At 38.9% G+C, this 14,379-nt stretch overlaps 1 protein-coding gene across 1 annotated transcript in view; it reads left to right on the top strand.

The window, feature by feature from the left end:
- The window catches only part of DCC (DCC netrin 1 receptor), a 588,079-nt gene that overhangs the window by 204,865 nt on the left and 368,835 nt on the right, over positions 1-14,379 (top strand). Inside the window, 1 exon segment of the mRNA XM_074995966.1 lies at positions 13,945-14,099. Within this exon segment, the coding sequence (XP_074852067.1) occupies positions 13,945-14,099 (155 nt within the window).

The following is a 14,379-nucleotide window of genomic DNA, read 5'->3' as shown; positions in this document are numbered from 1 at the left end:
AACTGCATAAAACACCTTGCCCCCAGTAAATATTTGGTCAGTCAAAGACAGCCTCTACAACTTCTTTTCAGTATAATTTCCTGAATTCATAAAAATACAGTTCAAATCAGAACATAAAACAAGAACAGAAGAACATAAAGATGGCCATGCTGGTTCAGATCAAAGGTCCATATAGCCCAGTATCCTGTATATTGACAGTGGCAATTCCAGGTGCTGCAGAGAGAGAAACAGAATAAGTAGTCCCTAAGAGGTCCATCCACAGTTGCCCATTTGACAAAGGGAAGCTAAGGACACTGTCCTTGCTCACCCTAGCTAATAGCCATTGATGGACCTATCCTCCATGAATTTATATAGCTCTTTTTTGAACTTCATAACAGCCTCTGGCAAGGAGTTCCACAGGTTGACTGCGTGTTGTGTGAAGTGCTTCCTTTTGTTTGTTTTAAGCATTACTTATTAATTTTATTTGATGCCCCCTAGCTCTTGTGTTATGAAAAGTAGTCAATAACTCTTCTTTATATACTTTCAACATACCCCTCATGATTTTATAGATCTTGATCCTATCTGCCCTTAGTCATTCTTTTTTTCCAAGTTAAAAAGTCCCAGTCTTATCACTCTCTCCTCACTGTTGTTCCATATCCCGCTGTTCCATATTGCCGCTGTTCCATATCCCAATGCCAAGATATCTTTTTTTTTAGATGAAAAGGCCACATCTGAATGCAGTTCTCAAGATGTGTGCATACCATGGGTTTATATAGAGGCAATGAGATATTTTCTTTAGTTTGCTGATTGTATTTGTAGCCATTGGGACCTAACTCTGACAAGTGCTTTAGCTCAGCTCTCCAGGAGACTGAGACTGGGAGTGTCAAATTGAAAAATATGCACCAGAAGTTTACAGAAGGTAAAAGAGTTAAAAAGATTATTTCCAGTAGCATTTTTTATTCTTCAGTGCTTCCTAAATTATTTGTAGATGAATAACGAGGAATGGGTCACAGAGCTGCAAATACAGCATGCAGTTACAGAAGGATCCAATCCTGTTCCCAATAAAACCACAGTTTATTGATTTCAGTAAAGTCCCCAGATAAGAACACAGAATAAAAATAGAAAGTACATTTTAAGGAAAAGCTTCTCACAGAAAATTAAAAGGTATCAACCTATGATTACAATCATGGCTTTGCTTATTTTTGGCCAGAATTTAAGATATTTCAAACTAATAATGTAATTATTGGAGATTGGCAATCTAAGTATTACATTTAACCAGGAGATTTGGTAAGTATTCATAGAAATATGAAGGCAATATCAGTGATGAGAAAGATATTGGAAATGATTTTATGGGATTTAATATGAGAAAATAATGTGACTAGAGACAGTCAACATCAAATTAAGGGACAAGTTTTGCTTAAATGACTTGTTGATGTTCTCTGAAGAGATTTCTTTCGTGGTAAGACAAAGAAATAATGTTGGATATTATACTCTAAATTTTCCAAACCTATTTACTAAATATATAAATAAGATTCCACTCTTATTAGTAAGCTTAAGCATGGTGTAATGGTACTACATAGAGGGTAAAATTGCATGTTGAATATAAAACTGGCAACCTTCAAAAAACAGTCTATATATAAATAGTATTTCTATCTGTGAAGAACCTGGAAATGCCAAAGGGTAATTTGCTTGAGAATTTCCTTTCTTGCGTGAGTGCACGTGTGTGTGTGTGTGTGTGTGTGTGTGTGTGTGTGTTTAAAATAGAGATATCTTAAACAAGACAGATGAAAAGAGGAACAATTCAGATGTGCTGATGGTACTAAATTTGAAGGCATAAGGCAGAATTATGACCTTGAATCATACTGAGGACTTCTGTTTCACATTATGCTCTCCACTCTAGTTCAGGTCTTATGTTCTGATCAATGTCAATTTTGTCCTTAATGAGGAATAATGCAGCCAGATTTAGAAGATTTAGTTTTTGTGGTGATTCAGCAAATGCACGAAAACACTGTGATGCAGACAAATGTGAAAGAGGCCTGGAGGCAATGAACCAAGCTAGGAAATACGTGCGACTGTAATAGGTAAATCCTTGAGGCTATCATCTTAGCTTTTTGATAAAGTAAAATAGAAAAGATGCTATTGAGATCCATCATTAGGAGAAGAGAATATAAGTAATTAGAGCTGTGCCTAAATTGATTGATTTCTTGGCATTGAACTCATTGATGTTCAGTGGACTTCACTGTGCATGGTAGGAAGGATTGTTATAGCTGGGCTCACTAGAGGATGCTCTTCCATATAGCCTGTGTCTTAGCTTATGAGCAAGTTTTAGTCTTCAAAGAAATGTGTTTTGTTGTACTTTTTGTGGGAGTGGAGGAAAAAAGAAGGGCCTTTGCTCACTGTCTTGATTTCTCTGTGTAGAGGCAATTAACTGGGCCAGAATTGTTCCCTCTAAACTGGGCATAAGTGTTGGGAACAAAAGAGCTGAGAGTGACCACATGTATTGCAACACTGGGCTGTGTGTGTTAATTAATAAAACAAGTTACAATAAGATGCTTCTTAACTTTTCTATCTCCATCATCACAATGTGTCATGGACTGAATGAGGCTGGGACAACAAACCAGTTTGAGCAATGCACGATGTTCAGAGGCACCTCAGAATATCTTGTTCTGCAGAGAGCAACTCTGTGCAGTCCCAGTGTGGGGTTAAGTGGCCCAGAGGACCTTTTGAGAACTAGAACTAATGTATACTTAAACAAAAACAAGGCACAGCTGGAGTGCAATGCTCACTTAGGGACTTTACCATGGTTCCCAACCAGGGTTTCACCAAGACCTTCCTAGGGCATATATCAACTCATATCGATATTTCCTGCTTTTACAACAGGATACATAAAAGGCACAAGTGAAGTCAACACAAACTCCTCTTTATATTTCTCCAGACACTGAAATACAAGTACAATATTTATACTGCACTAGATTTATTTTTATAAATATATGGTGAAAATAAGCAATCTGTGTCTGATTTTATAAGCAAGTAGTTTTTAAGTGATAAGAAACTTGTGGATACGTGAAGAAAAATCAGGCTCCAGAAGTGGGTAGAGTAAGTCTGGAAAGGTAGAGAATCACTGGCCTGTACAATAGTAAATTACAGTTTCATGGTTAAATAGCTCTGCACCTCCCTAGAAATCACGATCATATTCTGAGGGCTATGGGGCACAGGGCATTCCCCCTGTGCCCAGACCCTACCATCACCGTACCTCTTCCTGTCTTCTGTCCCAGCCCATCACCTCCCCCAAACCCTGACCATGCTCCACCTCCTCTGCTCCTATTGCAACCCTTCCTTGAAGTGAAGTGATTGATGGTGCTGCTGGAGGGCCTGGTCTGGCATGGCAGGAAGGGTCAGACACCCACACACTCATCTGGGTGCAAGGAGTTGTGGGGAGCAGAGCAATGCAGCAGGTTTTTCCACTCTGCCAACCATCTCCCAGCTGGGTTGTACTTCACTATGATGGCAGTGACCAGAGTTCCCCAGACCCAGCCTCCTCCCTTAAGCTGCCCCAGGTCCTGCAGACTAACAATAGGGGTGAACTATCTCATTCACAAGGCAGTTGGATTGGCCGCTGCAGGGCCTCCCAAAGAGTGGGGCCCAGGGGTGCTCTCTTGGATCATCCTCTTGATAAGACAGTTGTCCTTGAAAGTTTGGAATTGGAAGTTAATTCCTCTGCTGAAAACATCAGCAAAATTTGAGGGAGATTCAAACTTTGTGGCTCAGGTTTGTTTCTGGTTTAGGGGCTCTGTTTGGCTTGAATAAATCCCAAAATATTCAGTAGAAAACCATCTAAAATGCATAGATTTGCCAGACTAACTTAATCCAACTTTCATTTAACTCAGAAGAAATTCCTATATTGACTTCAGTGGAAGCTGGGCAGAAACTCTTGGACTAGATATTTTGTGAGAATGGTATCTCTTGTGAGAGTTAGCTACCTTTCTTGATTTCAGTTGGGCTGAAATTAACACAAAGATCATTGCTTGGTCCTAACTTTCATCATGATGTACATAAAAATAATAAAGATTAAAAATGTTCCTCAAACACTTTCAAGCCACAAGAGAAGTTCAGTTTGACTTTCAGGTGTGAGTATGTACCAGCTTGTGTATTATCCCAACTTCTTCATCCGTTCTTTCTATAGTGTGGAGTAAGCACTTACTGTAAAAAAGACAAATTCCCTCTGACAGAGATACAGGTTTTGTGTAAAGTGAGACATATTCCTTTCACTTTCATCTCTGTTTTTAATTTTCAATAAAGGTTTCTCATGGCTTTTTCTCCACAAGGTTTTATTCCCTTCAACTTTTTTTTTTTCATTCTCTCTCTCTCCTTTCAAGCCAGTGCTGTGCCTTAATCAAAAGAAAGAAAACTAAAGCAGACAAAGAGAGAAAAAAGACAGAACTAGAGGCAGGATTCCCGTGTTAAGGAACAAAAGGAAAATAAAATTTTGTGTAACTTCTTGTTACTTTATTATTTAACTCTTCAGTGAGGACCAGAGTGCGGGTAGCAAGATTTGAAACCCAATGGCACAGGTCCATCATTTATTACTCTAGAGTTGCAAAGATACAATTCAGAAATACTTCTTGTCATAAGGTGCTCTCAGTGTTGCCAGAAGTTCCCTCTTGTACCCCCAAAAATGAACTTTTTCAGAAAATGGTTTTCAGCGTTGATTTCACTGAGCTAATAATGGAAACTAATTAAGTGCTAGAGTAAATCAGGCAAAACAGATTTCAATGCTATTTCATGTAACTGGATGGAGAACTTCCATAACCTGACCTCAGGAGGCTTGTCTACACTAGGAAATTGAGCCATTGCTGAAACTTGCTTCAGTCAGCTCTTAGTAACGGTTTCTGAAATGGTGTTAAAATAGTTTTGTCCGTCTCCACTAGCACCTATCTCATTTTCAATACCTTTTTGTGGAAACCAGTGCCAAGAACCATTTTCAGTAACTGTTCATTTTCCTAGCAGGCACAAGGTGAATGCATAAAAAAGAGTGGAGCCATGGCTTTCTGTCAGATGCTGAAAGATGCAATACATCAAGTAACTGCTCATGATACAATGAATCTAGATCTAAGCAATCGAGGAAACAAAAGCAAAACTGTTTTAATAGAGTTGGTCATTTTAAACAATGAATAAAACTGCACTGCAAACCTTGAATTTGATACAGGAAATTATCTACCCTGTCCCCTGGCCACCAGTCACTGTCTTTTTTCCCATTTGTTATCGTTTTCTTTTTTATATTCTTCCTATCTGTCACAGACATTACCATTCTTTTATGTATTCAAATTTATTTTGGAGTGCAGCCTCTCACAGAAGGTAGTTTGGGTGAATTCTTAACTCCACAGAGATTGCTGAGAACTATACCATTGACTTCAGCAGGCAACAATTTTAATTGTCATTATATTTGCTTACAAAATAATATGCTTAACCATGATATCATGCTTGTGATTCAACATAGTACTTAAACATGAGAGGAATCTGATATCAAAGGGATAACTAAAATGCTTAAGAATTTCACTATATAAATAACAATACCCAAGTCTTTCTGAATTAATTCTCAAATAACAAACATCTTAGAGACATCTGTGGCATCTTAGAGACTAACAAGTTTTTAGGGCATGAGCTTTCATGGTGAGAAACATATTTTTATATATATATATATAAATGCCCTGGGAACTACAAGTTGTAGACTACAAACTGCAGCATGCTGGTAGAACTCCTTAGTTCCTGCCAGGATGTGCACCCTGCCCCAACAGGGTCTCATGGGGCTGTGTTTCTTCAACTCCATTACTTTACTTTAACTATGTGTAGTAGTATTACTGAAGAAAATATCCTGAATCAGTTAACGTGGGTCTAGATTTTAGATGACCTAATAACTCTCTTTACTTATATGCTTATTATTTTTGAAAGGTATCGCCTATATTTGAAACTAAAAATAAGTGCTAACCCCTTAATTACAGAATCACACAGGTCTGAGTGCACAGTAGGGATGTGTAGACTCCTAGCATGTATAGCAGAACATAGCAATAATGATCAGAGTACTGGTGCTTAAAATGGCATTACGGTATTTTGGATCATTAGAAGGGATTGATCTGATGATTCTTTTATGATTGGTTCTATAAGAAAGGATATTCTTAAGAAAGTCTGGAGATACCTATTAGTTTCATCCCTATTAAACTAATGTTATCCCTATTTAATTCTAGAAGTCTTTTCTCTAAGGGAAGAATGTAAGCAGTCAAATCTGAATGAGGACACTGGTGTTAAAGTAACCTACCAATAGCAAGACAGAACTTCTAGTATTTTAACCAAATGATTAATAACCAATAGAAGTTATTTGGGACTTATTACCAGAAGGCCTATAAATTTCGAATTACTACTAGCCATGTGGCCAGAGTAACAAAATCCTAACGCCAACAGCTCATCAACCTCAAAATGCCCGCAGTACTCATGCCAGCTCTAACCACTTGTCATATTTTCAAATCTCCTACAGCTACCTTTCATGCATAGCTACAGTGATCTTTTATTTTCATTTCTGGTGGCTTCAGCCTGTCCCTCGTCAGAGCCACAAGGATCTGTTGTAAATTTCTGCACCAACAGTAAAGTCTGACCTTCATGCTGAAAATTGTAGAGGCATAAAAATAATGATAAAAAATCAAAGAAGACCAGAAGCATCTTTACTTTGCTGAAGCAGAAGGCTTTATGTAGAATATCAGTATTACTTTTTCATTAGATGATATTGTTTCCAAGACTGGTCTTATGGGCGATATATTGAGAACTCACTGTCTCAGCTGGATATGCCATGACCAGTCATAATGTTTAAACAGTTGCTAAGCAATAGGGAGAAATACAGCAGTCTTAAGCAATAAAAGCATTGCACTGGAAAGTGTACAAGCCTCTAAAACTAAGAATTGTGAGGGTACATAGAAACATAATAGAATCATAGAACTGTGGGATTGAAAGAGTCCTCAAGAGGTTTTATAGTGCAGTTCCTTGTACTCAGGCAAGACTAAGTATTACATAGACCAAGCATAGTGAATAGGAGGGCTGTGGGCCAAATCTAGGTCAACAAATGTGTTTGAATGGATCTCAAAATCTTTTTTTTCCTGATATCATTATTGTTGGCATGTTTGATTTTTTTTTTTCAGACCTTGCACCATTATTACACCTTGACCCAGAAATTTGGACCTTGACAAAAAATAAACTATCCCTGTTGCAGAATATCCTAGACAGGTGTTTGTCTGACCTGCTCTTGAAAAAAAAAACTCCCAATAACAGAGATCTCACAACTTTCTTATGCAATTTATTATAGTGATTAGCCATTCTGACAAGATATTTCTACTTTACACAGTCCTGTTGGAATCTCGTGTTGCAGATCACCATCTCATACTCTGTAACAAACTCTAGCTGTTTCTCACCTTGTTCATTTCTTTCACCTTATCCAAACCTTCCCATGACTCTCTCCCAACCTTCATTATCTCCTCTGATCTTTATGTTCCAATCTCTTCCAATGACCACAACATCTCTCTTTGATATCTGCTCCAGTGTCTTTGTCAAGTCTTTATAGAATAGCTCAGTCTTTTCCTCTGTACTGTCCAAAGTGGGTGCATACACCTGAATGACTGAGATGTTGAACAGCTTGCTTCAAATCTTGCTACCATCGTTCTTGCACTCACTGGTTTGTATCCTAACAATGCTCCCCTAGCTCTTTTTCTAAGAAGGAATCTGACTCCTGCTTCATGCTTCATTTTGTTCCCTGACCAAATGACTTCACAACTGCACATGAACTCTGCCATGAAGCCTGTAGGGGTTCCATGCTAGTCCCAAGCCTGGATAAAGGGAGAAGGTAGGTCACATGACTCATGATGTGCTGACCGTGAAACAACAATATGAGTGAAATCATATGCCAGTATGGCTAAGTGATAAAAGATGCCGGTTCAGACATTGCCCAGATAAACAAGGTCCAAGACACCCATTGAGTGATTGGGGTTGGGTCCATAAGTTGTCTACTGAAAGAAAATTACAAGTTGTACATATAGTGTCAATTGGAACATGGAAACTCCAAACACTGTGGACGACTGGAAAATTAGAGCTGTTTCAGAAGGTGATGAGAGATATACTTGGACTGGCAGAGATGTATTGGATGGCATCGGAGAGACATGCGGCTGCATTTGGTCAGGGAATGAAACAAAGTATATATGGGTAGACACCCATAAAGAGTTTGTGTGACTTGTTCACATATCAGTCCAGTCAATTTACCTAGCCACTAGACAACACTGTACCACTGTAATTTTAACTGGCCACATGCTGCTGAATATTCCCTCTGTACAGTGCAATACATATGATAGTTACATTATAGATTGTCGATTGTACCTGATACATCACTTTGAACAGCTAAGAAAAGAAGTTCCAGTAGATTATTCTGTTATAATCATAATGAAAAAACTTGTAATTTCAAAGCCATGAAAATTCATTACCTCGACTAAAGAACAGAAGATGGAGTTGAAAAAAAGTAGGCTTTGGTTCATTGATGCTGCTTCTTAGACCAGAATTAAAGGATAGTTTCTAGTTACTCACAGGTAGGCAAAACACATTAAAATCTTTTCTTGACTCCATTGCACAAATCTACCCATTCATATAAATAGAAAATCTCTCCAAAATTTAATCTTTAGAGTAGTCTCATGGCTCTCGCTCATGTTGTTTCCATTTTACAGCTTTGAGTGGGGAGGTTATAAAAGGTTCTTGATCCTCATTCATTCAGAACACTGATTCAGTGTTTCTAAAGTTAATTGAAAAGTGATTTCCATATGCTTATTAGCAAGTAAATATTATTGTCTCAGTAATGTGAGGTGCATGAGATTAGGTGCTGGGTTTTGGGTTAATTTATTTCTGGCCATGAATCTGTGATTTGGAATCAGTTTAGATTAATTTCTCACTATGTCTATGTAATCAAAAATGAATACCTTATCTACAACCATACAATGTCACACATTGTGGCAGGGTCTCCTGCCCTGCCTTGCTCCCAAGGGCTCCTGCATTGCCCTCAGGGTTCCCAAATCCAGTCAGGCCTCAGCAGCCTAGTCCCAGTACATGGGCCTCACAGCCCAGTCAGGCCTTAGTGGCCTAGTCCCAGTCCATGGGCTTCACAGCCCAGTCAGGCCTCACTGGCCTAGTGTACATAACAAGCTAAACAAGAATCAAATGGGATGTTGGGTAATAGAGTAATCACTGAAATGTTCAATTACTCTGGGGAGGCAGGCCCAGAGAGCAGCTTCCCCTTCTGGCTAACCTGTTGGAGCTAGGACTAGGCATTTAAACTGCATCCCTTCCCTCCCTCCCCACTTGCCCTAGCAGGGAAGGGGAGCAGGCTCCCTGCCAGCCCATTTTGACTGTCTCCTGGTGCAAACAGGCTCCTGAGGGCTCAGCATTTTCCCTTGCACTGGCTCTGCAAAGAGCAGCAGCATGGGGAATTTGATAAGATTTCACAGTACACTTGGACAGTTCTCACAGCACACCAGTGTGCTATGGCATAGTGATTGAACAGCATTGTCTTAGGGGGCCCCATGATTTACCTCTCTCCATCATGAAAAATGAGTGTTTGGTGCTACCCTTTCCTTTCTATCTTTTAACAAGTTACTGACTCATATAAGACCCTTCCCTCTTCTCCTAGGACTAATTAGTTTGCTTAAAAGCCTGAAGTAGAGGACCTTGTCAAAGGCTTTCTGAAAATCCAAATATGGTATAGCCACTGGCTTACCCTTGTCCATATGCTTGTTGAGAGCCTTGAAGAATTCTAACAGCCAGTCAGTCATGATTGCCCTTTCAAAACCTGTCCTGACTCTTTTGTGTGTTTTTGTATAGTTTCAATCAATTGCCTTTAAGTGATTTTCGGCTTGTGGGCCTGTAATTGTCAGGATTGACTCCAGAGACATTTTTTTAAAATCAGCATTAATTCAGCTACCCTTGTTCTGGACCTTGTATTTTTAAGGTACCCCTGATCATTAAGCACCCTGACTGAGCTGAGGGGGAGGTGAAAAGGAAATTGTGAAAAAGACAAAGAAGATACTAAAATATGACACTTTTTGAAGAGCACAGGATAGAGTCACCCTGTTACACCCCGCAAAGTGTGAGAGAGACTTTCTGGTGCTTGACTGGGTGTCAGCTTCCTGACACCACCAACGTATTAGTTATTCAAATAATCTCCTCATGCCTCTGCCATACCTTACTTTTCCTTGCAGATTAGCATCTGGTTTACCTTTGTCTCCAAGTCCTTTTGAAGCAACATTCTGTAATATCTAGTCACTATTACTGGACAGTCACAGTAACTTGTGATTCTCAAAAGAACAGTTTGACTGGTATAACTCTAGATCACAGATATGGACACACAGTGAAGCAATCCTAAATTTATTATCAAATATTAAGGTTTAAGGAAGAATGAATAAGGATGAGTGGAAACAGAAATGGTACCCATGTAAAAATAAAGCATAAAATGCAATTCTACATCTACACTTATGGATGGTTCTTTACCTTCCTATTTAATAATGTACAGTATATTTTGTCCCAAGAATTCAGTCTTTGGCAGACTTTCTGGTTTTAGTCATAATAAAGATTCAAGTTTCATGCACAACCCACACCATTCAAGGGATTTTCTCCATGAATGTATTTTACCTGTCCTCTAGTTACAATCCATTAAATCACTGAATTGTCCTTCTGTTATTTTTTTTCTCCCAAGTGCTGACACACGTGTTGAAATCATATGCTCATGATGACTCAGAATGCAAATAGGGCTCCCATTGTGCTTGGCTTACAATGCTCAATTTACATTAAAATAGGGGTTTATAAATAGAGATGATTTTGTCTGGCAAAAAGTCTGTTTATCACCTTTTGCCTCATTACATGGTTTAAAATATATATTTTATTTGATATGCACAACTTTTTACACACCATCTTTAAATATATCTCACAATGCTTACAGATGACTAGTGTGTCACTTCGGCTTTCATCTAATGCCTTCATGGCAGTATCTGTGAATAAATTATATCAAAATGCCATGTTAAATATTGTGAGATTTGCTCTTCTAGAATGGTGAACCTGGCATTGAACGATTCTGAGCAGATCCACTGATGTGAGGGAAGAAGACGGGTAAGGGACGCAACTGCATAAGGGCTCGACATTTCAAATGGGCCCAGAGCCCTGGGACTTGGCCACATTAGCAGCAGCAGGGGCCAGAAGCTTCAGGCCCCATTAAAATACCAAGGGAGCATCTCTTTACCACTTCACGTGGCTTCTGAGCCCTGGGGTATGGCCTAGTGCGTTGCATCAAGTGATGCTCAGGGCTGGCTGTCCTTGGCCACATCCAAGGCTCCACCCACTACTGAACAAGGAGCTGGGCATCTCCACACCTTGCACATGCCCAGGGTAGCTGTTGGCATCATTTAATCTGAGGATTACAAGGGGCTTGGATAGAAGAGTCTATAACTCCTAGATAATAATCCTCTCACATTCTGGTATGCAACATATTATTCCTGAGTCACAAAGTTACTTTTTTTGTTGCACAACTTGAAGATATGTAGTGAGTGAAGCAGGAAACTGCAGGAAGTGCAAGGATGGCCTCAAGATTAAGGCAATTAAATGTCACTCTGGAGAATTGGATTATATCTCTGCCTCCCACAGATTTTCTATGTGATTTTGGAAAAGTCTCTTAAGCACAACTTTTCACAGGTGGGCACATCTCTTCATTTTCTGGGTGGCCAACTTGATACCCTGAGGGTTAAGTTGTTGGCACACTGAGTACTTAATTTGTTGGCATGCTGAGCACTCACAACTGAGATAGATGTCAGTGGCTGTGTCTACACGTGCCCCAAACTTCAAAATGGCCATGCAAATGTCCATTTCGAAGTTTACTAATGAAGCGCTGAAATGCATATTCAGCGCTTCATTAGCATGTGGGCGGCAGCCGCGCTTCGAAATTGATGCTCCTTGCCGCTGTGCGGCACGTCCAGACGGGGCTCCTTTTCGAAAGCACGCCACCTACTTCGAAGTCCCCTTATTCCCGTGAGCTCATGGGAATAAGGGGACTTCAAAGTAGGCGGGGCCCTTTCGAAAAGGAGCCCCATCTGGACGTGCTGTGCAGCGGCAACGCGCGTCAATTTCGAAGCGTCTCTGCCGCCCGCATGCTAATGAAGCGCTGAATATGCATTTCAGTGCTTCATTAGTAAACTTCGAAATGGCCATTTGCATGGCCATTTCGAAGTTTGGGGCACGTGTAGACGTAGCCAGTGAGAGTTGAGTTTTAAACATGTTAAGTACTATATTATGCAGTGTACTCTGAAAAAAAATGGATCTTAGGTGCACCCAACCAAAACGATTGGATGTTTTTGACCTTTAATTTCTGGATACCGCAGCTATACACCTGTGAAAAGAGGATACTCGACCCTCACCTCATAGGAATATGGAAATTATTTAATTTGAAACACTCAAACTAAAGTGGTGAGTGCCATAGAAAAGTCCATGAGGAAATTTGTAATTCTGTCTGGAGAAGAGAGTTTAAATAGTATGCAGCAAACAAGACCACAGTGGAATTTTGATGGTGTTTTACAGAGTCCACTATGTCAAGATGGGTAATCACAAGCTATAACACAAATTGTTGAGATTTGCAGAATGACTCAATTTCCTGAGACTTTTTATGCCTGGAACATCATTGAAAATAACACTGTGGCTTGTCTTGATTAAATTGTGAATATCAAAAATATAATAACTAGGTATAAGGCCATGTATTGAGCGATGAGAAAAAACGAAATCTTGAATAATAGCTAATGAAGTGAGTCATCCCCATTCTTTTCACTAAAAGAAGCAGGGACCTATGGTCATTTAATTAAAGAGAGAATCATGATATATAAGCACAAAGAGTGAAATTAAGGTTGCAAAAGCAACATTAATTCTGTTCTGTCCTATCTTTTAAATTTTTGACTTTCAATCATAACAGTCCTTTCATGTCAATTATTTTCCCCCTCTTTTAATGGATTTAGATAATAAATCAGACACTGAAATGGTTGCTTGAGAAATACAATTGCATTTTCTGTTTAAATTAAAAGTCCTGGATGCTACCTAGGAATGAATCTCATCTGGCTTCCTAGCAACTATGAATATTCAAAATAGTGAACATTGTTCCCCTGTGAAAGCTGATGAACTGTATGTGAATTGTTTTTTTTTTTCCTTCTGTGACAGGGAGCTCATTAGAAATTTGATGTTATTAGCGGATTTCTTCAAATTGCAAATCTCCATCATACCAGTATTATGGTAATGATGAAATTAAATTAAATTAGCATATTGTATACCATACTGCAAAAGTGAGAATACATTACAGTAATACAAGGCAACAGATAATTACTATCTTAATAAGAATTTGTCCTTAGCAGAGATAATCCACGTTGTTTCTTCTTTCTGTCATCATAGAAAACATTCACTCTTATTAGTTAAATCCCCATATTTTGTAAGGCGAGTCACAGGTTCTGCTTGGTCATATGAATCTCAACCCTAAAAATACTTCATGCTGCATGGGTGGTATACGTGTCTAAAAGTTAGCTATGTACATATCACTTTGTATGTCATGTTGGTGCATGCTTTTGTCACCTTGTCCATTGAGCTCTGGATCAGGTCCTTGGTTACTAAAGGTGCTTATTTATTATTTGCTCTCCTTACTGGGTTTTTAAGCTATTCTTTTTGCAAAAATCATATGACTATTAAACTATATTCACTAAAATAAATATTTTCTTTAATATTTGCTTTTTTAATAAAACTTGAGGGTTTGGGGAAATAATTTGATTTGCAGATATGTTTTGCATGTCTATCTCATATTTTCAGGCCTAGTGCTAAATGTACAATCACCTCCACTTACTCCTTGTTTTGGTTTTCTCTCTCTCCTTGCAGTTCCTCCATGGTTTTTAAACCATCCTTCAAACCTCTATGCCTATGAGAGTATGGACATTGAGTTTGAATGTGCTGTCTCTGGTAAACCTGTACCTACCGTGGATTGGATCAAGAATGGAGAAGTGGTCATTCCTAGTGATTATTTTCAGATAGTGGTAATTATCTGACCTTTTCCATTACAGATTCACTACTTGATTAATTTACAACATGCAATTATTTTAATTTGTTCTTTTTTTCCTCATAACCAGTGTTTTAACTAATTTAGCAAAAGTAAGAAACATCAAAGCAAAGGAGACCTAATCTCTCCTGCCTCCTGATGGACAAAGGGGATAAACCATGAGAGTGCTCACTGTTGGCTTCCCAATGATTTCATGGGGATCTGGATCAGGGCTGACTCTTTCAATGGAGGTTTAGATTCTTGTTTGGGATCTCCTC

This window comes from Carettochelys insculpta, chromosome 5, assembly GCF_033958435.1.
Source record: "Carettochelys insculpta isolate YL-2023 chromosome 5, ASM3395843v1, whole genome shotgun sequence".
NCBI classification, from domain to species: Eukaryota; Metazoa; Chordata; order Testudines; family Carettochelyidae; genus Carettochelys; species Carettochelys insculpta.
The sequence above is the reverse complement of the archived record's forward strand: the minus strand, read 5'-3'. Positions and strand labels throughout refer to the sequence as shown.